Consider the following 26628-nt stretch of genomic DNA (forward strand, 5'->3'; position numbering starts at 1 on the left):
TCCTATTCTCCCAATTTCACGTTTTAAACAAATAAGCAGAGATAAAAGCTTACTAAGAAATGGTATTGGATTTGTGTGGGGGCAGTGTCCTGTATGACAAGGCACCATTCACATGTTTTTTTTAAATAGACTAGAAAACGATGAAAAAAACTTGTAGATGCCATAAAATGTATTAATAATTAGGTGCCATTCCAATCAATCCCATTTATTTTTGTTTCAATCGTTTTTATTGTTTATTTATTTTTTAACCCAGACAGGGGCTAAAACCTCCGAATGAGAATGAGTACAATTTTAAGGTGAAATGAACAAACATTTATAGCATTCAGTTTTTTGGTCCCATCGAAGCAGGGCTGCTGTTAAAAACCACGGGGCCCCATAAAAACAACCTGACATGGGGCCCCATACAGACAACCCGACATGGAGCCCCATGCAGACAACCCGACATGGGGCCCCATGCAGACAACCTGACTTGGGGCCCCATGCAGACAACCCGACATAGGGCCCCATACAGACAACCTGACATGGGGCCTGTGACAGACCTAGCCGGGACACAGGCTTTTTGAGAGAACTAAATGCGAGCCTCTTGCCGACTGATTATGGGCCCTGGATTTTAAGGGGCACAGGGTGAATCAGAACCCCACTATAATCTGTGCTAGTCAGATTCAATGCTGTATATATGTATATATAATGTGTGTTGCATCATGCTGTTGGGACACAAACTGTTAGATGCTAATGTCATCAACTCCAGCCACCTGTCTGTTGTGTAAATGAGTCTAGTCTGGCTTGTAGGAGTATTCACACATTGTTGTTTGTGCTAATTAACCCTGTGTTTATGTTTATGGTAATGTTTATTGAATTGTTAGTGAGCTGGGAGCCGAAAAGTCTTATCCCTCAGTCAATTAGTCTGAGTGTTGATTTAGATAAATAGCTCATGCTAATTAGGTTAGGTTTTAGTCTTCTACTGTATTATAAATACTTTTTTTAACATAAAATTTTATTAATTTATGGCAAACAGTACATACAATCCAAAAACAGTCAAAATAGACAGATGTTACAGACAATGATCACAGATCCGGAGACTTATCTAGAACATCTAAAAGCGAATGGTCATGTCCTCGGGTCCACAGCCCACCCACAAGATTATAAACACAGAGGTACTGCCAGGGTCCCGACCACTCCACCAGAGGGGGGGGAGGGGAAGGGGAGCCAGGCCCACTCCTCTTCACCCCAGGTTCCCAGCCACCCACCACCCCAGCCACTACATTACGTCAGTGTTAATACCAGACTTGGTCAATCTATATAGGAACATCTTACCCAATAGTCACTTGTTTTGCCTCTACCCAAGCAGCCCACACTCTATCAAACTTTCCAGGGCAATTCCTTCCCATATACGTTAATTTGTACAAGGGCAGCGCCCTATTGAGAAGCGTTAACCACAGCTGTCTGGTAGGAGGCTGAGCCTGGTTCCATTGAAGCATAATTGCCTTCCTGGCATACATAGCGGCATAAAACACAAACAATTTTTTCCGCTGGGGGGCTTCTACAGCAGACCAAATGCCCAGGAGGAGTGGAAGGGGGCTATTAGGGACATGTAGTTTACCAACAGAATTAATATCCTCCAGGACCTCCGACCAAAAATCCCTAATCAGCGAACAGGACCAGACTACATGGAAGAAGTCCGCCTCCCCCACACCGCACCTGGGGCACGCCGCTGGCCTATCCGGATACATCCTGGCCAGGCGCTTTGGGGAGAAATAGGCGCGGTGTATAAACTTCAGCTGAGCAAACTTGTCCCTGGAAGAAACAACCAGGGTCAGGTATTGCCGGATCCCCTCCTCCCAGTCCTCCTCCCCTAGATCTGGAATGTCCCTGCGCCAGGTCTCGTACAGCTGGGAAACTCTAGATGTGTCCAAAAGTGACAGTGCATTATAGATAATTGACATTGTTTTAGACCGCTCAGGAGATCTAAGCTCTTTTTCCAAATCCAACATCTGGAGAGTAATTAGTTCGGGAAATTGGGACCTATAAGCGTGTCGGATCTGGATATACCTGAAAAACATACGGTTTGATAGGCCCCTAAGACCCTTCAAATCATCAAACGTGCGAAGCCGTCCCTGGGACACTATATCCCCTAGCGTAGTGATCCCATATCTAGTCCAGACAACCGGGTCCGGGATGGAGTAGAAATGGGGAAGACGCGGGTTACCCCACAACGGCGCCTCGGGGGACCAGGTGTGCGGTTGTCCCAGCTTTTTGGACACCGTGTCCCAGACTTGAATTGTTGCCCTCATAGGCGTCGTCACTCCCGAGTTAGATCTGGGCCCTTTGTAGATGAGATCTCGCAAATCAGAATGGGTCCCCAACAGGGCCCCCTCCACCACCGCCGCCGGATTCGCCGGTTGCCTACCCAACCACCATTTAAGTGTCACGAGAACCGCCGCCCAGTAATATTTTAAAAAGCAAGGAAGGGCAAGGCCCCCCATTGCAACCGGGAGTTGTAGGGTAGATTTAGCTATCCTGGGGACCCTCCCATTCCAAACAAAGGTGACAACTATACTATCCAATTTCTTGAAGAATGAGGCGGGGATGGGGACGGGGGTCTGCCTAAAGAAATAGATACGTTTGGGTAGTATAGACATTTTAATTAAATTGACCCTACCTACCGGGGTTAGGGGAAAAGACCTCCATGCCACACATTTCTGCGTGATCTGGGTCACCACAGGGGCAAGATTAAGAGCAATGTATTGCCCAAGATCCTTACTGATCTCCACCCCCAGGTACCGAAATTGAGATACTCGTTGTATCTGCCCATCAGAGTCCATCGGGCCTGCCCCCGAATGGAGCGGAAATAGCACGGACTTACCTCAGTTTATCCGGACTCCCGAGTAATGCCCATACCGGTCTATAACCGCAAGTGCCCGCTGTAGGGAAGCGCCGTCGTCTCTAAGGTACAGCAACGTGTCGTCCGCATAGAGGGACACCTTTTCCGTCAGAGGGCCTATGTCTATGCCTTTTACCTGGGTCGTGGACCTAAGAAGGATTGCCATAGGCTCCACCGCCAAGGCAAAAAGCCCCGGCGATAGAGGGCAACCCTGTCTCGTCCCCCTTTGAAGGGGGAAAGGCGAGGAGAGGACAGCCCCTGTGCGCACCCTCGCGGTCGGAGATCTGTACACGGCCGCAACCCAGGAGACGAAGATGGGACCAAAACCGAACCTGCGGAGGACCTCCCATAGATAAGCCCACTCCACGGAATCGAAAGCTTTTTCCGCATCCAGGGAGGCCACAACCGCTTTGTCAACATCTCCGACCCCCGAGGACAAGACCGCATACAGTCTCCGAAGGTTAATATCTGTCCCTTTCCCGGGCATGAAGCCCGATTGGTCAGCATGCACCAGGGTGAGAATTACCTCATTGAGACGTCTAGCTAGAATTTTAGTCAAGACTTTGGCGTCAGCGTTGAGAAGGGAGATAGGTCTGTAAGAGGAGCAGAACCGGGGGTCCTTGCCAGGTTTGGGTAAATTGTCGGCTGCGTCACAGAGAGGGGCGTATCTTCTCACCGCTCTTTTGACTGATCAGACACAGCGCCTTCCAGTGGAATATCCGCAAACTACACCCCCAGCTTTTTTGGAGTTATAGATCCACCATTGAGCCTACAACCGCCTAGAGCTCCTCCACCAGCTCAACTGACTTCTCTCCTTACAGTCTTTGGTCCCAGAGTGTGACCCCAAGCCTTCTAGACTCATCCGTCATATGACTGTGTGAGTCCAACTGCTCCGGTAAGAAGTATTTATCCACTTTTCATTTTGATGCTTACAATCAAGTTTACCCGCATGAACACATTCGTCCAGTACACCATTGTCCTTCTATGTGACGGTTTGGTCACCCCTACGCCATCAACATAGTTGAATGAGTGCTTTATGTTGGACTTTTATTTCTAGGCATTTGGTTCTGTGCGATTTCTGTTTTGCTATTACTATTTTTATATAATTTGTGTTGATTACACTTATTATTGAAGCGCTACACTATTTTTATTATTTTAATACTACAATTATAGCTTGAGCCATCAAATGGGGAAGGGCGTCACCGGACAACGTCTTCGTAAACATATCATGCAGCCTGGGTACCAGTACGTCCGCATATTGTTTAAAAAATTCAGGGGGGGAGCCCATCCGTACTCGGGGTCTTTCCTGACTGGAGGGATCCCAGCGCAGCCCGCACCTCCTCCAACGTTATCGGGCTATCCAAGGCCTCCCTAGCTTCAGGGGACAGAGTCGGAAACTGCACGTCATCTAAAAATTTGTGTAACTGCTCCACGGAATAATCCATTTTAGAAGAATACAAATTAGCATAAAAGTCTTTAAAGCAAGCATTAACATCTGCCGGATCAGTGTGAATGGCCCCATCTGCAGATTGTATCCTAGCGATGGCGGCTATCGGGGACTGTTCCTTAGCTATCCAGGCCAGCATCCTCCCTGTCTTCTCCCCCTGTTCAAATATCCTCTGTGTCTGAACCAATTGCCTCTTGTGAACCTTAGCTACCCGCAGGAGCATCACCTCCCTGTACGCTACCTTCATGTCCTGTCCAGTAATTGGGTTAGCCGTACTGGCGAACCATGCCTCCAGGGCCTGGGCCCTAGCCTCAGCCTCCTCAAGGGCGATCTGATCATTCCTGCGTTCTCTAGCAATAGAGGAAAGATAGCATCCCCGCACATAAGCCTTAAAAGCATCCCATTCAATGCCTGGGGATGCGGACCCGGCGTTCAGCCTCCAGTATTGCTGTATCAGCCCCCCCACCTCAAACTCTATAGTGGGGTGACTAATCCAGAACCTGGAGAGGCGCCAAATTCTATCGGAAGGGGCAGTAGCCGTTTGCACACCACAAAGCAGAGGGGAATGGTCCGATATACCTCTAGGAAGAATACTGATATCTCTAAGTTTAGGAAGCAAGGCGGAACTCACATAAGCAAGGTCAATACGTGACAATGTATTATGGGGAAGAGAATGACAGGTGTAAGAGTGTACCCCGGGATTTTTCCACCGCCACGCATCCTTCAGACCAAATATTCCCGCCCATTTAGCCAGGCTAGACTCAGTGTGGGCACCAGAGGCCAATCTATCCAGGGATGGGTTCGGGGCAATATTAAAGTCGCACCATCAGAAGAATATTGTCCGTGGGATATTGTGCCAGTATGGGGACCATATTATATAACAAGGACATGTCAGCCGGGGGAGGCAGGTAAAGACCCACCACCACCAACTCCAGCCCGCTCACGCAAGCGTGTAAAATAACATAACGTCCCCCAGGATCCAGCTTGACATCCAGTAAGTCAAAGGTAAGGGATTTACGGACCAAAATGCTAACCCCCCCGAGAATACCCCGTGTGAGTAGCATGAAAATGCCTGCCAACCCATGGTCTTTTGAGGCTAAGAATTTTGCTGCCCACCAGGTGCGTTTCTTGTAGGATGCAGATGTGGGGGTCATATTTCTTGAGGAACTCAAAAACCAGTGAGCGTTTGATTTTATTATTAAGACCCCTAACATTCCACGAGAGAACCTTCAACTGGGCCATAACTCGGGTCGAGTTTGATAGCATACGGGGAACTGCAGACAAGCCGGACCCCGGGAGGACAACCCCACCCCCCACCAGTACCACATGTACACATGAAAATAGATCTGTCTATGAGAAAATGATGCCATTGCATCTTGGAATGTAAGAACAAAAAAGCAAAACTTAAACTGAAACTTCAACCCCCAACCCCCCCCCACCCCACACCCCGCCAACCGTAGCGTAAGGTGTCTGCATACCCAAACTAAACATACCAAACTGATATAGGAAGGTCTCCTATTGGGACAGCGTGGCACAGAAGCCCACCGTGGAGATCAAAGACAGATAAAATCACTAGAGAAAGAGAGAGCAAAAGTAGAGAGCAAGGAAGAAGAAGAGAGAAAAGAGAGGGGAAGGGAAGAAAAGGAGAGAGAGAGAGACTCCGGGAGCTCCACACCGCAACTCCATTCAGAAGCAGCATTTACCGTTATTAATGAACAGAACAGATTGCAAAAACCATCTCTTAGTATACACTAAGGGCACCAACTTATGTTCCCACCGCCCCCCTCAGTTCCAACCAGTCAATCCAGGCCCCACCAAACTCCGTAGAAACCCACGGGGGGTATCCCCACCCGCGGAGAGGCAACCCCAACACCAACAGTCCCCCCACCCACCCCACCCCTCGCCCACCAGGTTACTAGCCACGAACAAGTCCCGGGGGAACCAGTGGGGGGGTGAAAAAACGGGAAGGCGTCCAACCAACAGAAAAAAAGGGGGGGGATGGGGAAGCCCACCCACACTCCCCGCGGACCAGGACAGTAACATCTCACCAGTCCCCCACAAAAGTCAGGGGGGGGGCGAACAGGGGCAAGCGGGACTCTAAGGGGGCACTCACGGATGGTGAAGCCCAGCTAGACAGTACCCACAGCAGGATAGAGTCACGGGCGGTGGGAAGGATAGGCCACAGGCGCGGCAGGAGCGTCACCAACCTCCATAAAAAAGCAGCAGAGCTAACGGTCCCGAGGCAGCGATGCAATCCAGCGAGAAGCCTCATCCGGTGACCCAAAGAATCTAACCGATTCGCCATCGACCACCCGTAGTTTAGCAGGGAACATCATGTTGTACTTCAAGCCTCTGGCGCGGAGCTGTGCCTTGACCTGATCAAACGTGCGGCGGAGTCGCTGTGTTTCAGTCGAATAATCCGGGAAAATCATAATTCTGGCATTCTCATACCGCAACTCCCCCATCTTCCTCGCCTCCCTCAGCACAACATCCCGGTCACGAGAGTTCAGGAGCCGAAATATAAAGGTCCTCGGCGGCGTCCCCGGCGGACCCCTCACCGATGGCATCCGATGCGCTCGTTCTACCACAAATTGAGGGGAAAAGACAGCCTGGGGTAAAAGGGTGCGCAGCAGGTGTTCCGCAAAAGTCGCCGGTTCTCGGCCCTCCGATCCCTCCGGGAGGCCCACCAGGCGGAGGTTGTTCCTCCGATTTCTATTTTCCTGGTCTTCGGCACGAGACTCCAATACCTTCATTTTCACCTGCAGGGTCCGGAGAGCTTCACCATGCGAGTGGATCGTATCCTCCGTATCCCCCACTCTCCGCTCAGCTTCAATGAGCCGGTCCCTGTACTTGTCCATATCCCTCCAGATTAAACCCATCTCCATTTGCATCTGCTCTATTTTGGCCGTCAGCGTGGTCTGGCATCCCGAAATCGCCTGCATCAGAGCGGTAAATTGTTCGTTTCCCAGCGCTGCCGCCTCCGGGTTATCCGTCTGGGACGCCATGTTAAGGGAGAGCGCACGTGCGTCCCGGGGATCCGGCGAGGTTTTCTGGGCCTGCTGCCGCTTCTTCTGGGAGCCGGGGTGCCCTCTTCTCATGCCCAAAGACAAGTGGCACACTCACAGGGTTAGACAGGCTCGATAAGTCTTTTGCAGACGGATAAATAAGCAATGCAATGTGGAGCTCCCCTCACACACGTCCACTCAGGTCGCCATCTTGCCACGCCCCGTATTATAAATACTTGCCATTTTGGTTCTAATAAACGAGTCTATGTTGAGCAGCTAAGCGAGTGTCGTCTTGCTTTGTGCTTGTGAGCGGTTGGAATATCCGATCTCTATATTCAGACTTAGGAAGCGGTATACTGACTGAAGCACTCAATCGGAGTGTGGGATCGGTTCCGTCACAGGGCCCCATACAGCCAATGCTTCAGTTATGAATGAACACAGTGAGTGATCAGTAGCGATCATGCATTGTGTTCATTCAGGAAAAGAAGGGGATGGTAAATATGACATATTTACTGGACCCTTCCTCCACTCTAAATCTTGAAGGATCCTATTGCATGCTTGCAGCTTCCGGTAGGAAGGAGAGGAGGGAAGCCGGCAGCACTGCGGGAGTAGGGGGGTACACAGTGGGGCCTGGGCCACACCAATCACCCTTGCTGCCCATATCTGATTCACCCTGCTGCCTGGACCCCCTCTTGCCCCGGGCCCCATACAGGAGGACTGGTGGTACCCCCTTATCTATGGCCCTGCATGTAAGGATGTTATGTAAGACCCTTTATGAGCTTAGAATAGCAGGCAAGTGATCCATGCAGCTATATAGGTAGAGTGAATCTCATTTCAACTAAAGGTGCCTACATAAGCTAGATGACCACAAACCATGTATGTGCTAACTTGCAAATAGGAAGCTAGAGTGAGCACCAATGACAGCTTGTCTAGGGGAAAAACAATACCAATTGGCAAAAAAGATTAATACTGTATGAATGATTATTTTCTGAGCAGGTTGGCCAAATGTCATTAGAAAACTCTTGCATACATTGTAAACCAAATTTGTTCTAATGTCTGAGGGTGCAAGAGTTCATAATATTAACACACATGTACTAATCTTCCTTAATCTATTCTCGGTCCTTGTTTAAAGAGGAGCTGCACCTAAAAAAAAAATATTAAAAGCCAGCAGCTACTAATATTGCAGCTGCTGACTTTTAATAAAATCACATTTACCTGTCCCAGGGTTCAGCGATGTCGGCGGCAGGTGACGAGCGATCGCTTGTCTCGCTGCTGCCACCGCCGCAATCCTCTGTCAGAGAATCGGGAAGTGAAGCATGATGGCTTCACTGCCCGGTTCCCTACTGCGCATGCGCGAGTCGCGCTGCGCGTCTCTTATGGTCCCCCGCTGTGTCTCTGGGAACTGTGTGTTTCCCAGAACACAACGGGGGGCGGGGCGTCTGCGGCGGTCTGGCCGGAAGTGGGTGCAGTTACCTGGATTATCCAGGTAACTGCTCCCCCCTGAAAGGTGCCGATTGTGGCACCAGAGGGGGGGAGGGATCAGATTAGCGGAACTTCCCCTTTAGGGTGAAGAACCGCTTTAATCATACATAAAATAGCATTATCTTGAACACTTCTCCTGAATATTAGCCAGTGGCGGTTCGTCCATAAAGGGCGCAGGAGCGTCACCCCCCCCCCCCTCCTGTCACTCGCTCTCTGACATAGATAGATTCATGCATTGCATATAAATTACAGTGGCAGGGTTTCTTTGGAAGTGTTTGATTAGAGCCATAGGCTCTAATAGGCTTCCTGATTAGAGTCATGGGGTCTAATAGGCTTCCAAAAAGGTAAACAGCGGGCGTTCACTGATTACTCATTGGTGTGTTAGGGAACCGAATATATTGCTTCCCTAACACTGACCCTGCCTCTCAGACAATCAGGTTGTTCAGGTCTGGTTACCTCTCACCTGATTGGCTGAAACAACAGGCGTCGCTATTGGACGCCTGACGGGGAGAAGAAGTGCAGGAGATGCATGAAGGACCCCGCTCGTCGCCATTACCTGCTGCCCTACAAGACAGGGTAAGTGCCGGGCAGAAGGCGAGCGGGGGGCACACTGTCACACTGGCAGCATTTGGCACACTGGCAGCATTGGGCACACTGTCACACTGGCAGCATTGGGCACACTGGCAGCATTCACCGCACTGTGACACAGGCAGAATTTAGCACACTGGTAGCATTGGGCACACTTTCACACTGGGAGAATTTGGCACACTGGCAGCATTTGGCACAGTGGCAGTGTTTGATGGGCACAGTCGAGCATTTGATGGCACAGTGGCTGCGTTTAATCACACAGTGGCTGCGTTTGATGGCACAGTGGCACCATTTAATGACACAGTGGCTGCGTTTGATGACACAGTGGCTGCATTTGATGGAACAGTGGCTGAGTTTGATGGCACATTGGCTGCGTTTGATGGCAAAGTGGCTGTGTTTAATGTTTTTTTTTTTTGCAAAATGTTTTTCAGTTGGTTTGCGCCCCCTGATTTTTTAGTACCAGCCGCCACTGATATTAGCTACAACTGGTACAGAAAGAACTGAAATAATTGCCTTCCTCCAGGATAACGATTGCAATTCTTTAGCCCCCCAGTGCCAGTCCCTTGTGATTGATTACATGGACTTTGCTGAAGGAAGAACAGCATTCAGGCAGAACCATGGTTTGTCGAGCACTTACTGAATACCACCCTTTAGCGGAGTGAACATGTGGCCAAGGTTTTCCTTGAAATGCATACTTCCAAATGTCCAAATTTTAAGTGGATTGTTCCATCCCTAACAAAGTACTTTTAGTACACGAGTCCACATTTGTCAGTTTGGAGGTTTAATGAGTACTGTTTTTAATTTAGTTTAATTTCTTATCATTTATAGATGCTTTGCTCAAATATTAGCAGGTTTAAAGCATTAGATTACATCTATTTGTAAGACTTTGCTGATGTTTAAATTGGAGATCAATACAAATCGCATAAATACAGTGTTTTCCATTCTATACATTACATCTAAATTAAAATGATTGTAAAGGATTACATTTTATTTTTTTCAAAAATAACAAACATGTTATACTTAACAGCTCTGTGCAATGGTTTTGTACAGAGCAGCCCTGATCCTCCTTTTCTGAGGCCCCCCGCCTATGCTCCTGGCTCCTCCCCCATACCGAGTAGCCACTATAGCAAGCTGCTTGCTATAGGGGTATGCCTGCGGGCTCACTCCCAAGCTGACTATGTGTGTCCATAGACACACAGAGCGAGCATGGCTTGGCCCTGTCCCTGTGTCCTGCTCCTTCATCACTGGCTGTGATGGATTTCCCCTAGAGGAAAAGAGCCTCTGCTCTTCTGCACAGTGCTGGATCTAGATTGGATTCATGTAAATATAGGTGGGCTGGGGGGGAGAGCTGCACGCAGAAGCTATTTTACCTTAAAGGGGTTGTAAAGTAAAAATTTTTATTTTTTTAAAATAACAAACATGTCATACTTACCTCCACTGTGCAGCTCGTTTTGCACAGAGTGGCCCCGAACCTGCTCTTCTGGGGTCCCTCGGCGGCTGTCTCTGCTTCCTCCCGCAGGTGCTTCTCACGTTAATGCGAGCTCCCTCGCATTGGTGAGAAGCACTGCGGGCGCGCTCCCGTGATACAGCCGGCGGCTATAGCCGCTCGCTGTATCACAAGGCCCCGCCCCCCGGCGCGCTGCGTCATTGGATGTGATTGACAGCAGCGCGAGCCAATGGCTGCGCTGCTTTCAATCCATCCACTCCAGCCAATCAGCGGCCAGGCTGAGTGGCGAAGAGGACGGCGGGGGCGAGCGCGGGATTTTCGAGGGGTCAGGTAAGTAAAACGGGGGGACTGGGGGCGCGGGCAGTGTGAGATGTTTTTTCACCTTAATGCATAGAATGCATTAAGGTGAAAAAACATTTACCTTTACAACCCCTTTAAGGCATAGGCTTTACAACTTCTTTAAACTATTCCAATGATAAATGTTGTCTCAAAATGTAAAATGCGTAAACAAATGATCAAATGTTTTAGCCAATCATTATATAATATTTTATTTTTATTTATTTTTTAAGTTGGAAGTATGCAAATAAAATCCTGTCATAACTTTTGTGCAAAAAATACACATCAATATTAAGCATTACAAGCTGTAATAACAGTAAACTTTGATCTTACAACAGGTGCTTTTTCTTCGCTATCTGTGGGTTACGTGAAAGTGAATTGGGAATTGTCTGGAGAGCTAGCCCTGGCCATCTTCTCATCTGTCAATGCCGGAGCTCTTTTCCTTATGGATTATAGCACCAACATCTGGATGTGCTATGCTGGCTACCTGATATTCAAATCCTCCTACATGCTTCTAATCACTATTGCCACGTGCGTATCTTACTCAGGGGCGTCTTTAAGGCAGGGCAAAAGGGGCAGCTTCCCTGGGCCCTGTCATTGTTGTGGGGCCCAAAGCAGCTGCCTCATACTTGCCAACTATCCCAGTTTAAATTCCCTCATCCCTTGAAGTTTTAGTCCTGTGCTGTGTCCTGATATCTCAGTGTGAATTGCTGCTACTAATGCTGCCCAGCTCTGCCCTGTTGTTGTGTACAGATGACTCACCTGCAGACCCTGTGTTTACATGTAAATAATGGGAGAATTCATATGTAAATAGCTTCTGGAATTATATGTAAATAGCTGAGGCCGGCAGCATTCATATGCATATCATGCCCCTCTGCAGTGAAGAGATGATGTGCTGTAACCTCTAGCAACCAATCAGTGAGCAGTATTACTGTACAGTAATCTCTAGCAACCAATCAGTGAGCAGTATTACTGTACAGTAATCTCTAGCAACCAATCCACAACAAGAAATCATGTGATGTAACCTCTAGCCACTAATCAGTGAGCTGTAATGTGTGCTGTACGTAACTGTACGTACGTAACCTCTAGCAACCAGTCAGTAAGTGGTAATGATATGCTGTAACCTCTGGCAATCAATCGCAATCACTGCCTGATCTGATACAGAAAACTTATTTTAAGTCTAGCTGATATTTATTGTATGTCTCAGAGCAGGTGGGGAGCAAAATTGCATGGGGGGGGGCCAAGAAATTTTTTGCCCAGGGTCCAATGAACATTAAAGAAGGCCCTGATCTTACTGATGTACACACGTTTGCTTCAGAAATCATATATATTTACCCCTTTGTTTCCACAAGTTGTAAGGGTCCGTAGTTGTGCATTGTTTAAAAATTCTAATGTATTACTGCTTGCTTTCCAATACTTGAAACTGTATATAATGCATGAATTTTTGCCTGAAAATAACCCATACAGTATTTATCTTAGAGGTAGTCAAATCACTAAAGAACATTCATTAACTTAACATATTGTTTTGCTCCTTGGTATGGATTTTAAGGGGAATCCCATGCAAAAATCAAGAAAAAAAGTAAAAGCTCAAGGTCCCACCAAAAATGCATACCAGACCCTTATGCAAGCACATGCAGCCTGGCAGGCCAGGAAAGGAAGGGCTGACTAGCATGTACCCATTACCCCTCCTATACCAGGCCACATGCCCTCAGTAAGGTAGGGATCTTTCTGGCAAAGCACCTTTTCTGTTGATGAGGAGTAGGGCCTCTTCCCATTGATCCTGGCCCAGTGGTTGTGGGGGGTCGGCAAATGGGGGAATCTGGAAGCCTCCTTTAATAATAAGGGGGTCCTCAGATACTGCCCCCAATGTAAATGGGTAAGAGGCAGTAGGCAGCAAAAATACACACAAACTCAGTTTTTGATAAATCCTTTATTTAAAAAAAAAAAAGTTGTGCATGTAAATTCACTGTTAATCATGTTATTCAGCTATGTAGATCCTTGTCAATCATGGTTAAAGAAGCCCACTGATCCGCTGAAAGAAGAAAATCTGATGACCACTGACACGTCCGATCCCATCCCTTTCCCCATGCTGAATTCAATCTCTGGGTCCTTGCTGCTAGAGAAGAAAAGGGGAGCAATCTCCTGACTGAGTATGGTCATGTCCATACTTGGCCAGTGACATCACCTGGGAGAACCAACCCCTTTGTTTACTAAAGAACTTAAAGGGGTTGTAAACCCTTGTGTTTTTTCACCTTAATTTATCCTATGCATTAAGGTGAAAAAATACCTGCCAGTCACAGGGCCCCCAAGGCCCCCAGTTTTATTTATCTGAGCCCCTTCATCTCTTCGACGGGCACGCCATGTCTCTCTCTCTACAGGGTCCCGACTCTTGATTTCAATAGATTGATAGCAGTGCAGCCATTGGCTCTCAATCAAATCCAATTACGCGGGCGCTGGGCCAAGTCCGGCATTCGTGTCTGTGGACGCAAATGCTGAACTCAGGACGCGTGCGCAAAGTAACCCCCTCAGGAGAGCAATTTTCCTAGGGGGGTTATCTGATGCAGGAAGGAGCCACGGGAGCCACTGGGGGACCCCAGAAGAGGATGTTCAGGGCCACTCTGTGCAAAACGAGCTGCACAGTGGAGGTAAGCACAACATGATTGTTATTTAAAAAAAAAAAACGATCCTTTACAATCACTTTAAACAAAAACTGTGTTGCTCTACCCCTGCAGGAGCCTCTTGGTAATTTAGGTTCTCTGTTGTGCACCTTGACTCAGAACAACCTCAGCCCCTCTGACATATATGGTTGAATGAAAGTTACTGCAAGCTCTTAAAAGAGGACGAGTATAGATACCTTTAACTTGGCTGTGAATTAGTACCAGGAAATAGACAGAAGACCGTGTAGTGGTAAATTAAGTGTATTGGTATGGGTTAGAATGCATGATGGTTTGAACATAAATAAGATAGATTTAGACACAGTCTGCTATACAGCATAATCACTATGCCAGTGCATTTAAGCGGAAGTCCGCCCAAAAAAAAAAAAAAAAATTAAAAGCCAGCAGCTACACATACTGCAGCTGCTGGCTTTTAAAATAATAAGACACTTACCTGTCCAGGAGTCCAGCGATGTCGGCACTGCAGCTGTTTCCATCAGCTGTCGGGTGCTGCTGCCGTCATTGCAGATAAGGGAACTCGGCAGTGTAACCTTTACGACAGGAACCCTACTGCGCATGCGCAAAGCCCCGCTCCTACTGACCTGGCCACAGGGGGGGTGGGAGCCCCACAGTGATGTCATGGGCCGCGGCGTGGACTCCCGGAGGTGGGAACAGGATATTTGTCAAAGACAGGTATCCTCCCCCCCCCCCCCCCGAAAGGTGCCAATTGTGGTACCGGTGAATGAGAGGAGACAAATGAGCGGAAGTTCCACTTTTGGGTGGAACTCCGCTTTAACTGCAATGTGAATAATAATTTTATAACTAGTCTAGAGTGCACTGTCCCCTCAAAGGTTCCTCTTAGCATAAGCAATAGGTAAAGGTCTCTGTGTAGCAGCTGTTAAGGGACAGCCTTTAGTCCTAACTCTTCAACTGGCTAGTGTGGGGGCCCAGTTGTACCATTGGTGCATATGAGAAAAATTCCAGTCAAGCCTGTAGGCAGCAATAAGGCTATATAGTCAGTTCTTAAAGGCCTTAATCAATTTTGTTGGCAGCAATTAGTATAATACCACAGCTGTAGCTCACCATATGGTCACACACAGCAAATAGTCCACTCTTTACTCTGCACCCAGGTGACTCTGACTGTCTGCAAACCTGCAATCTGGATCCTGCTCAGGCCAATGTTATGCAGCAGTGGTGGTACACACTGGACAGCAATGTGCACTCTCCAGGCTCCCTCATGGTAAGAGGAAGTTGTCTATTGTACAGCCTAAGAAAATGCATGTCTTTCCCCTTGTCCTGGCAATCTACCTATGGGAAATGCAGTTGAAAAGCTCTTGATTACAGTAGAGTCTCTCGTCGCTGGACTACAGTTCCCACACTGAAAGTGCTGTCTGGCTCAGTATATTGAACTCCTCCTGCTCAGCACCTCCCTCCTCTTGCTGATATAGCCATTAAAGTGGTTATATATTTGGACAGTTTTTTTCTTCTTCCTGCAAGGTAAAGTCACAATGTGCTAGTACGCATCCCATACTAGCACATTATGTGAAGCTTATCTGAAAACTAAGCTGTTCTAGCGCCGTGATGTCAGCGCTATAGCCACTTCCATTTTCACCAGTCTTTCTTCCAGGTTCGCAGGCTCTGTGATTGGCCAGAGCTACAATGACTTCACTCCCGCAGCCGTTCCTTCAGAGCGCAAGTGCCAGTCATGTCACTGGCTGCATGTAATGTAAATATCTCCTAGATGGTGCAAGTTTAGGAGATATTTACACTACATATAGGTAAGCCTTATTATAAGCTTACCTATAGGTAAATGTTATCAAAGGAAGCTTACTTCCTCTTTAACCAGTTCAGCACCACAGGGCTGCAGCTATAGAGAGCAGCTGCAGCCAGTGTTTCACTCTCCATTTGTAGCCAAACACCTAGCTACATGTGTTTGCATGTTTATTCTTTTTACTGTGTACATTTTTTGGGGGGAATGAGTAGGTGCACTATGTACCTCTTACTTATTCACGTGGGGAGTGGCATCTGGGTGCCCCCTTATTGTTAAAGTGGGCTTCCAGATTCAGATAAACGCTCTGCCTGCAGACCCCAACAACCACTGGGCCAGGGTTGTGGAGAATAGGACTTTGTCAAAAACATAGGGACAATGTGCTTTGCAGGTATCCTCCACCATTTGTAGAGGTTTAGCAAGGGGGCTGCCTGCTCAGATAAGGGTCTGGTATTGACTAGACATGTGCATTCGTTTTCGTCCGAATGCATTTTCGTCCGAATTTCAGCTATTTTCGTTTTCGTTTTGACAAACGATAACGAAAGCACAAAATCCGAAAAACGAAAGATCCGACATAAATAAATGCTTTATTTTCGTTTTCGTTGTTACAACAGTTCGATATAGAATAGGAGATTCGACATGACTCTGACAACGTGTTTATAGAACCTATGGTCGAATGTGCCTAACCTTACCTCTATTAGTCCAAGATTATATAGAGAAAATATTCGACAGAGAAAAGATTTGACGGAGAGAAAAGATTCTGCAAGTTACTGTCCTAAAAAGTGTTTGGGGACCCGGGTCCTGCCCCAGGGGACATGTATCAATGCAAAAAAAAGTTTTAAAAACGGCCGTTTTTTCGGGAGCAGTGATTTTAATAATGATTAAAGTGAAACAATAAAAGTGTAATATTCCTTTAAATTTCGTAGGGGGGGGGTTGTCTATAGTATGCCTGTGAAGGGGCGCATGTTTCTGGGGCTTAGAACTGTCGCTGCACAAAGTGTCATTTATGCAGGAAAAAAAGTCCTTTAAAATCACTCGCAGCTATTATGAATTGTCGGCTCCCGTAATACAGAGAACACTCATTGAAAGTCATTGATAAAAAAATAAATAAATAAATAAATAAAAAAAAAAGCGTGCGGGTCCCCCAAATTGAATTACCAGGCCCTTCAGGTCTGGTATGGATATTAAGGGGAACCCTGCCTCAAATTTAAGAAAAAATTTGATGTGGGGTTCCCCCTAAATATCCATAACCAGACCCTTCAGGTCTGGTATGGATATTAAGGGGAACCCCGCGTCAAATTTAAAAAAAAATTGACGTGGGGTTCCCCCTAAAAATCCATACCAGACCCTTTATCCGAGCACGCAACCTGGCAGGCCGCAGGAAAAGAGGGGGGGACGAGAGAGCGGCCCCCCCTCCCTCCTGAACCGTACCAGGCCACATGCCCTCAACATTGGGAGGATGCTTTGGGGGTCCGTGACCCCTCAAAGCACCTTGTCCCCATGTTGATGAGGAGAAGGGCCTCATCTCCACAACCCTGGCCAGTGGTTGTGGAGGTCTGCGGGCGGGGGGCTTATCAGAATCTGGAAGCCCCCTTTAACAAGGGGACCCCCAGATCCCGGCCCCCCCCCTGTTTGAAATGGTAAGGGGGTACAAAAGTACCCCTACCATTTCACAAAGAAAGTGTAAAAAAATGGTTAAATAAAACAAAGACACTTTTGAAAAATTCCTTTATTAAAAATAAAAAAATAAAAAAAAAAGATTCCAGCGGCGGTAATCCACTCTTGCTATCCAGCGACGGACGATCATCTCTCCCGCGATGTCATGTCATCCAGCGCAGTGAATCCTTCGTTCTTCTGTCTCCGCAGAGGAGACAATGCAGGGATTCCGGCTGGTTGACGTTTCTTAAATACGGAGGGCGGGGCCACCCGTCACCTGACCCCGCCCCCCTCTGACGCAAGGGGAAACCCGGGGTTCCCCGTGACGTATGGGTGACCCCGCCCCCCTCTGATGTAACGGAAACCTGCCTGTGTTACATCAGAGGGGTGCGGGTCACCTATACGTCACAGGGAACCCCGGGTTTCCCCTTGCGTCAGAGGGGGGCGGGGTCAGGTGACGGGTGGCCCCGCCCTCCGTATTTAAGAAACGTCAGCCAGCCGGAATCCCTGCATTGTCTCCTCTGCGGAGACAGAAGAACGAAGGATTCGCTGCGCTGGATGACATGACATCGCGGGAGAGATGATCGTCCGTCGCTGGATAGCAAGAGTGGATTACCGCCGCTGGAATCTTTTTTTTTTATTTTTTTATTTTTAATAAAGGAATTTTTCAAAAGTGTCTTTGTTTTATTTAACCATTTTTTTACACTTTCTTTGTGAAATGGTAGGGGTACTTTTGTACCCCCTTACCATTTCAAACAGGGGGGGGGCCGGGATCTGGGGGTCCCCTTGTTAAAGGGGGCTTCCAGATTCTGATAAGCCCCCCGCCCGCAGACCTCCACAACCACCGGCCAGGGTTGTGGAGATGAGGCCCTTCTCCTCATCAACATGGGGACAAGGTGCTTTGAGGGGTCACGGACCCCCAAAGCATCCTCCCAATGTTGAGGGCATGTGGCCTGGTATGGTTCAGGAGGGAGGGGGGGCCGCTCTCTCGTCCCCCCCTCTTTTCCTGCGGCCTGCCAGGTTGCGTGCTCGGATAAAGGGTCTGGTATGGATTTTTAGGGGGAACCCCACGTCAATTTTTTTTTAAATTTGACGCGGGGTTCCCCTTAATATCCATACCAGACCTGAAGGGTCTGGTTATGGATATTTAGGGGGAACCCCACGTCAAATTTTTTCTTAAATTTGAGGCAGGGTTCCCCTTAATATCCATACCAGACCTGAAGGGCCTGGTAATTCAATTTGGGGGACCTGCACGCTTTTTTTTTTATTTATTTATTTATTTATTTTTTTATCAATGACTTTCAATGAGTGTTCTCTGTATTACGGGAGCCGACAATTCATAATAGCTGCGAGTGATTTTAAAGGACTTTTTTTCCTGCATAAATGACACTTTGTGCAGCGACAGTTCTAAGCCCCAGAAACATGCGCCCCTTCACAGGCATACTATAGACAACCCCCCCTACGAAATTTAAAGGAATATTACACTTTTATTGTTTCACTTTAATCATTATTAAAATCACTGCTCCCGAAAAAACGGCCGTTTTTAAAACTTTTTTTTGCATTGATACATGTCCCCTGGGGCAGGACCCGGGTCCCCAAACACTTTTTAGGACAGTAACTTGCAAATTAGCCTTTAAAATTAGCACTTTAGATTTTGAACGTTGGAGTCCCATAGACTTTAATAGGGTTCTAAAGTATGCTATATAGTTAGCTCCGTCGAATCTTCTTTATACATTCGACAGACACCATAAGCCTTCCAAGACAGATTCGACCGTAATTCATGTGGATTTTCGGACGAATGCAATTTTTGAACGAAAAACGAAATAAATAAAAACGAATTTCGGGAGTAACTAAATAAATTAAGCTTTCGGACGAAAACGAAATTCCGAAACGAAATATTTTACTCTGCACATGTCTAGTATTGACCTCCTGACTTTTGTGTGGAGTTCCCCCTTAAAATTCATACCAGACTTAAATGGCCTGGTATAAACTATTGGGGATCTTTCATTGTTTATTTTTATCCCTAGCCAACAGCTGAATGACCCAGGCAGATGAGTCAGGGCATGCGTCACTGGTTGTTAGGACGCTGGTGGATGCCGACTCCCTGACAACCACCAGCCTAGAGCTGGAGCTGTCACATTAAGCAGCGGTCATAATACTGCGGCTAAATGATTCAGTTTTCCAGAGATTCACACAGCCTGTAACACAAACAGGGGAATGATACCACTTTGTCACAATTAAAATGTACACTGATGACGCTACTCTGTAATTACAGAGTAAAGGAGCAGAAGAAAATTGATGAGGTCATCATTATATTCTATAGATTGAGAAGGAGGTTATCAATTGCAACATAGTAGGGTACTTCTTGCCTCAATACTTTTGAACCACTGATCTGGGACTAGAATGTAGACCAGAAAGTATAATAGGTGTCCAACATTGCCCTTCTAGGGTAACATTTTATTTAAATATATTTATTAAAGCGGGAGTCCGCCGGGACTCCGCGTTTTTTTTTTTTTTTTTAAAAGCCAGCAGCTACAAATACTGCAGCTGCTGACTTTTAAAATAGTGACACTTACCTGTCCAGCGCGCCCGCGATGTCGGCACCCGAAGCCGATCTCTAGATCGGTACTCGGGTGCTGCCGCCGCCATCTTGGGTATGGGAATCAGGAAATGGAGCCTTTCGGCTTCATTTCCCGGTTCCCTACTGCGCATGCGCGAGTCGCGCTGCGCAATAAGGACGGTCCCCGCTGCCTCTGGGATCTGTGTAATTCCCAGCAGGCAGCGGGGCACTTGCGGAAGGGGGCGGGCACTTGCGGAAAGGGGCGTAATCTACGCCCCTTTCCGCAGAGAGCTATCCCGGAAGTGGGTGCAGTTACCTGGATTATCCAGGTAACTGCACCCCCCTCCCTCTGAAAGGTGCCAATTGTGGCGCCGGAGGGGGGGAGGATTCCGATGAGCAGAAGGTCCATTTTAGGGTGGACCTCCGCTTTAAGATGATGAAAAAAAAAACAGTGTCTTCCCTCTAACAGCTGCAGACCTGGCACAGATAATATACAGACAGGTAATGTCATGGACAGAAGATTGTCTGCACTAGAAGTGCTTCAATAACAGCAGTGTATCATCCCAAGAACACTAGCTTATTCTAAAGGTGCATTGGGCTTACAACCGTTATAGAATCAAATAATACTGAGAATACAAAAAGATAATTGCAGCCTTACTACTCGTTTTACGGACTTTTATTTTATCATTTACCATTTATTGTATGGATCTGTTTTATGAGCCTATCCAGAATAATAACAACTTGTTTACATGCAGGTTCCAGATTGCGGTAAACCTGACCATGGAACGCTATGCACTCATGTTTGGCATGAATACTTTTGTTGCGCTGGCTCTCCAGACCATCTTGACCATCATTGTAGTAGACGCCAGAGGCCTTGGCCTAGACATTGTCACTCAGGTAATAGCACTAAATTCAGGAATAAACACTTATTACCAGTAAAAAGTAACAAAATATTACACTAAACAAAACAGCGAGTCTGTAGTATCGAATGTCTTATGCTGAAATGTAGATTCATATTTAAAGGCACTCATGTACCAAGTGTCTGGTTAGATTAACACCCTACAAGTGCTGGTTTTCTTTCACAAACAAAAATATACTGGTAGTTTACCTGGCGTTCATTGAAATTGGCCTTGGTGTATATGTATGACCATGGTTGGGATGTTGGCCTATAAGCACCATCAGTATCTGAATATGAAAAATCTCTTAATTTTACATTACAGGACTTCAGCATAAACCATGCATTATATGCAGCTACCTTTAGGTGATTGGAAACCTGCAAAAAAAAAAAAAAAAGAAAGCTGCAGGAACATCTCCTATATATGCCTGGGCACTCCCAGCACACCTGTTTGTTTGCCAGTGTCCTTAGATAACGGATGTCCTCCCTCTACTGAGTTTTTTTTTAGATTCTTCTCTCAAAAGTCCTAGCTGATCCAATGCCACTGCAGTTCTCCACCCGCAGCTTTCCAGATCAGTTCACTACTTGGCGGAGCCTTGAGGACCTTTTCCAGACCTCGCTTAGATGAAGATGCAGGTCTAGCCTGAAAATTTTATTTGGGTCCTGGATACTGCAAAGGCACGCACCTTGTGGTACATCACGTTGTTGTGTTTTGTTTGCCACAGGGTACTATACAAGTCCAGGACTTTGGTCTACTGGTGAAATGGCCCTGTCCCTGATGACCCCTTCAGGGGTATGCCCACCAGAAGGGCGAAGTCTATACAAAATTCCTGACTGGGGCTACAGTTTGAGGGTGACCTAGTTGGCCTGTAACCTTTGCTGATTTAGCTCACTTGCATACTGTTGTAGGTGAGTTGGTTAAAAAAGGCCTTTAACCCCTTCTCTTCTACTGTCAGTCTGTGAGTGGCTCACTTACTTACTGTTGTATATGGACAAATACAATGGATAAAAATTGGATACTTATAAAAGTGTAACTGGTAAAAAAAAAACACAAGATGCCATATAGTTAGTGTAAGATATGTATGCTCTAATTGTATCCCGCTGTATAGCCAAGTTAGTGCGTTTTGGGGGGCACCCCCTTTCTCAGAGCTCTATGGTCTATGTGTTTTCACCAGTTGCACTTTTGTAAGTATCCAATTTTTATCTATTTTACTTGCTCAGATAAAATTTTGGTAATGCACTAGGTGCTTGCGTCTTCCTGTCCCCTTGTTTTTGTAGTTCCACTCTGGATTCCCCCTATCCATGGAAGGTTGCATCCGCCTAGCATTTGAAATTGTTGCACATTCCTATTTAACAGTGGAGGACCTCTGAGCGCTGGAAGTGATTGTTTTGTACTTCACTTACAGTTGTAAAGCAGCCTACGGTGTCCTAGTTACAAACAGTCCTTAATCCTTTCTGCTTTGCAATCGATCTATGAGAAATTCTTGCTGGGACTGTATCGTGTTGCATGACAGTCTTCACTAATGGATGCCCATTAATCCCTCCTGCCCAGCTGATTCGTCAATAACCTTTATGGTGCTGACTCACTCTATGAGCATCCCTTTTGGTAATTTACTACTGGTTACTGTTGGCACAGCTACCTATTGTGACCTTGTCATGCGTACCAATTGATCTATACTGCTCAGCTCAGCAGTGAATCTGTGTGTGTGTACCTCTTAATGGTAATATCTCACTATATACTGCCTGTACTGCAGCTTGTAGAGACCTAGTCATGCACATTCATTAAACCCTATGGCCATGTTGTAGGTCTGTGCATAAACCTTATCAGTAATGTCTCACTTTGTACTGTTTGCATAGTGGCCTTAGATGACCCAGTCATGCCTTCATTCTGCTGCTTCTACAGTGGTGTGTGAGTATGCCTTGGTGGTCCCATCTCACCTGTTTACCATTTGTACAGTGGTAGATGGTGACTTAGTCACACATAACTGCTGTCAGTTTCTGCCAGAATCTCAGCTCACTTCTGCTGTGTGCAGGGGAGGGATAGAGGCTCTAGAGGTGACATCCATTGGGGGGTGGGGGGGAGGAGGTGATAAGAGAGGAATGTGGCACTGGCCATGACTGCACCCTAAGTGGCAGTGCCTAGTTGTAGCACCGACCCTGGATCATGTATATTGTTGGTAACATCTCACTCACACACTGTTGGATGTCTATGTTGACCTAGTCACAATGGCAATTGCACCTCCTGCTATGCAATGAGTACCTCTTGTGGGTACAGTTGCACTTACACTGTTTTGTATGACAGCCTAGGGTTTTCAGACACATTTGGCCCCTGTCCTGTTTTCCCTACTTACTGTTGTGTAGCAGCCAGAGGTGACATGGTCACAAATAGCCTTTTCCCCTCCTACTCCACAGGTAGTGCATCAGATAACCTTAATGGTAGTTTATAACTTGAAAACGATTACTGCCTACTATGATTTAATCCCTCTGCTCTGGTGTTGATTGGGACATGGGAACTCTGGTTTTCTGTCTGTTCCTTGGGACTACCCTTGAATTTTATCAGGGATTCTTCCCCAACTAGCCTTACTTGCCCCTATCACTTTTGTGAGATGATTTCCGAGTTGGAGGTTCTTACTGGTAAGGAACATTTTCTTGTTTCTTATGAAGGACAATGTTGTTTTGAGGTGTTCTAAAGGTGTTTCTCCTACCTTGCCCTTATTCAGGACATTGTTCTGCTCCTGTACCTGCTCTGAAAATATCTCCTGTGGATGTGGGATGCACTGTTCAAGTTTGTCTCAGCTGCTACTTTCTCTTATCAGTCTAAAACCGATTCAGATGGAAGTTTCACTCTGAGTATTTAATGCCCTTCTTGACCCAATCGTTTTGAGGTGTTGCCCACCCCTTTGCCGGACTGCTTCCCATGGTTCAGACTAAAGTCTTGGGTCCTGTATGATTCCCACCGACACCTACCCAGCCCTTTAAAAAGTTCTAAATGGCAGGAGGTGGAGGCAGGCATTTTGAATATGTGATTGCTGCCACGCAACCAGAAAGTTCCCAAACACAAGTAGGGAGCTTTCTAGTACCCACCAACAACTGTGCTGGGGGGCACCCAGAGTGCATGCTCTCAGCACAGAGATGTTTACATTTGGGATGCATACATCAGCCACTTTGCGTTAAAGCGGCCACCAGGAAGAGCTTATAAACAGGATTTTTACTTACCTGTAAAAATTCAATTCTTACAGAACAAGATATAGGTCCTTGCTCTCTGTTCTTTATTAACCCATTATTTGCTACAAAAGAGAGGCTTTCTGGGAGTGGTTATATAGGGGATATCCCTGCAGCTTTCTTGTTTTTTTTCCAATGTCCAGTCATCTGAAGGTAGCTAACAAGATTCCTGTATTGTACTCCCAAGAAAGAGACTTTTACAGGTAAGGATAAAATAACACAAATACATTTTTCAAAAGTAGCAGGTGTTTAAGATTAATCTGCTGTGTATGAGTACATTACTCTAGAATGCTGCTGTATGTAATGTGTTCTTTTCTCTCCCTAGTTTCTGGTTTATGGAAGTTACTTTGTGGTCATTGCAGGAGTATTTTTTGTGAGGAGCCTGTATATTATAGTAACGGTGCGGTGCAAGGGACCCAATAACAGCCAAGACACAAGAGCTAAAGAGGAGACCCAGCTGTAGTAGCCAAGTGACTATACTGAAAATCTTGTAAAGAATAACCTATGAAGAACTAACCCAGAGACAGGTGCATTACGACAGGAGTGTACATATCTTCAGTTGCTATAATCTCCTGGAAACTCTGATTGTGAAATTTGTCAAGATGCCATTTGTAATGAAACGTCCAACACTCCGGTTGAGTGCTTTCATCATATACCTCTTCCTCCCAGTCTGACTATAGAGATCAGATATTCCAAACCTCTCACAACAAAAACAATACTCATTTTGACGGTTTATTAAAAACACAGGTAATACTCTGGAGAATCCCTGCACCTTTGCATTCTGGGCAGGGTAGACTGTCCAATCAGCAGTGAGAGTTGTTGGAGGAATTCGCCCCCCACCAATCTCACAGCTAATCTACATACACATCCCATAATATGCAAGGCAGAGAGCCACACCCCAAATGGCAGAGACCATCATGGCCTCCTTAAAGCGGTTCTTCACCCTAAAGGGGAAGTTCCGCTAATCTGATCCCTCCCCCCCTCCGGTGACACAATCGGCACCTTTCAGGGGGTAGGGGGTGCAGTTACCTGGATAATCCAGGTAACTGCACCCACTTCCGGCCAGACCGCCGCAGCCCCCCGCTGTGTTCTGGGAAACACACAGTTCCCAGAGACACAGCGGGGGACCATGAGAGACGCGCATGCGCAGTAGGGAACCGGGCAGTGAAGCTTTAATGCTTCACTTCCCGATTCCCTGACAGAGGATGGCGGCGGGGGCAGCAGCGAGACGAGCGATCGCTCGTCATCTGCCGCCGACATCGCTGGACCCTGGGACAGGTAAGTGTGATTTTATTAAAAGTCAGCAGCTGCAATATTAGTAGCTGCTGGCTTTTAAAATTTTTATTTTAGGTGCAGAACCGCTTTAATAATGTCCTTTTGCAATACATAAAATAATATCTTCATAAATGCTTCCCTCAAATGCCGGGGCCCATAGTGGGTAGCAAGAGGCTAGCATTCAGTCCCCTCCAAAAGCCCCTGTCCCGGGTGAGTCTGTCACAACATTAAGATTGAGTCTCAGGCTCCTTCTTGGTGTTTTCATTTTATATAACACAGGGAATGCAACGAGAAGCGTAAGGCTTTCACATATAGCTGGTGTAGCAGGAAAGGCCAAATATTGCTGCAGTGGAGAGATTGCACTATTGGAATCCTTGATGTAAAAGGCCAGTAGGTGAATTAATCTTAGATTCCATCCATTATTCAAAGATGTGGTTTGTGTGGACTGACCCTTTAAGGTGTATGTAAAAACAAAGTCTAATTTGCTCCATTTTGGTCTGCTAACTATACCATTTAAGTGTTAAATTTGATTGGCAAATCCAAAATTACCTGCATATTCTTGCCAGGAACCCTTGTTGAGTTGTGCGCACAGCCAATGACGTTATCAAGGAGGGCTTCATGGAAAATGAGGATATGTCTCTGTTTACTGTAATCAAGGCAGGGCCAACACCATGTGCTTAGAAAGGCAGCACTGTGTTGTCATGATTGAAAGTATAGTAGAGTAGATTGTGACGCTAAACCCAGAGCCTTTATATTATGTATTTTATGTATTGTAAATATCCAATCCTCAATGAAGGAGTTATATACTAACTTATATAATATCCTATGTCTGGTACATGCTCATACTTACATGTATTAGTGAAAAAAAAATATATATATATAATGTATATAATGAATTATTAATTACAAACTAAATAATGATAATAATTCATATAATAAACATGTGCTAACACAAATGTGCTGACAGGTGTACCAACAAAATTAAATTAAAAGTGACCATCGAACGTTATAAAGTTCATTCAAAAAACATTGTACATGATGAAATACATTCAAAAAACATTGAGAAAATATGCCATGTAGTGGTGAAATAAAGTGACTAATGCAAAGGTGCTGGTGTCTTCAAAAAGGAGAAACAATCTTCCCTGGTGCGCCGCTCAGTGCTATAATAATGTGAATGCTCTCACCAGAACTCATACCCCAACTGGGGTAGAAGGGCTTTCACAGTATGAGCCACTGTGCTGCTATCTGGCATATGCTGATGATGCGCTGGGGGGATGCTCAATCTTCTGATCGAGTTTTCATTCCCTATATGCGAGTAGGTTTTTTGTTTCAAATAAAGTGGATTGTATATACATACTACACTACGGATATGTTTCTTCCTTTAATATATATACCAACGGAGGCTTAACACG

At 46.4% G+C, this 26628-nt stretch overlaps 1 protein-coding gene across 1 annotated transcript in view; it reads left to right on the plus strand.

Moving 5' to 3' along the window:
• The window catches only part of SLC19A3 (solute carrier family 19 member 3), a 44609-nt gene extending 18628 nt beyond the window's left edge, over nucleotides 1-25981 (plus strand). The window contains exons 3-5 of the mRNA XM_077488509.1: nucleotides 11525-11717; nucleotides 20580-20721; nucleotides 24267-25981. Coding sequence (XP_077344635.1) covers nucleotides 11525-11717; nucleotides 20580-20721; nucleotides 24267-24404 — 473 coding nt within the window. The 3' untranslated portion in view covers nucleotides 24405-25981. The remainder of the gene's footprint in view (nucleotides 1-11524; nucleotides 11718-20579; nucleotides 20722-24266) is intronic.
• The last annotated feature ends 647 nt before the right edge of the window (nucleotides 25982-26628 follow it).

Source organism: Lithobates pipiens, unplaced genomic scaffold (genome assembly GCF_037356315.1).
Source record: "Lithobates pipiens isolate NorthernLeopardFrog02 unplaced genomic scaffold, aLitPip1_a1.2 Scaffold_18, whole genome shotgun sequence".
In the NCBI taxonomy this organism is placed as follows: domain Eukaryota; kingdom Metazoa; phylum Chordata; class Amphibia; order Anura; family Ranidae; genus Lithobates; species Lithobates pipiens.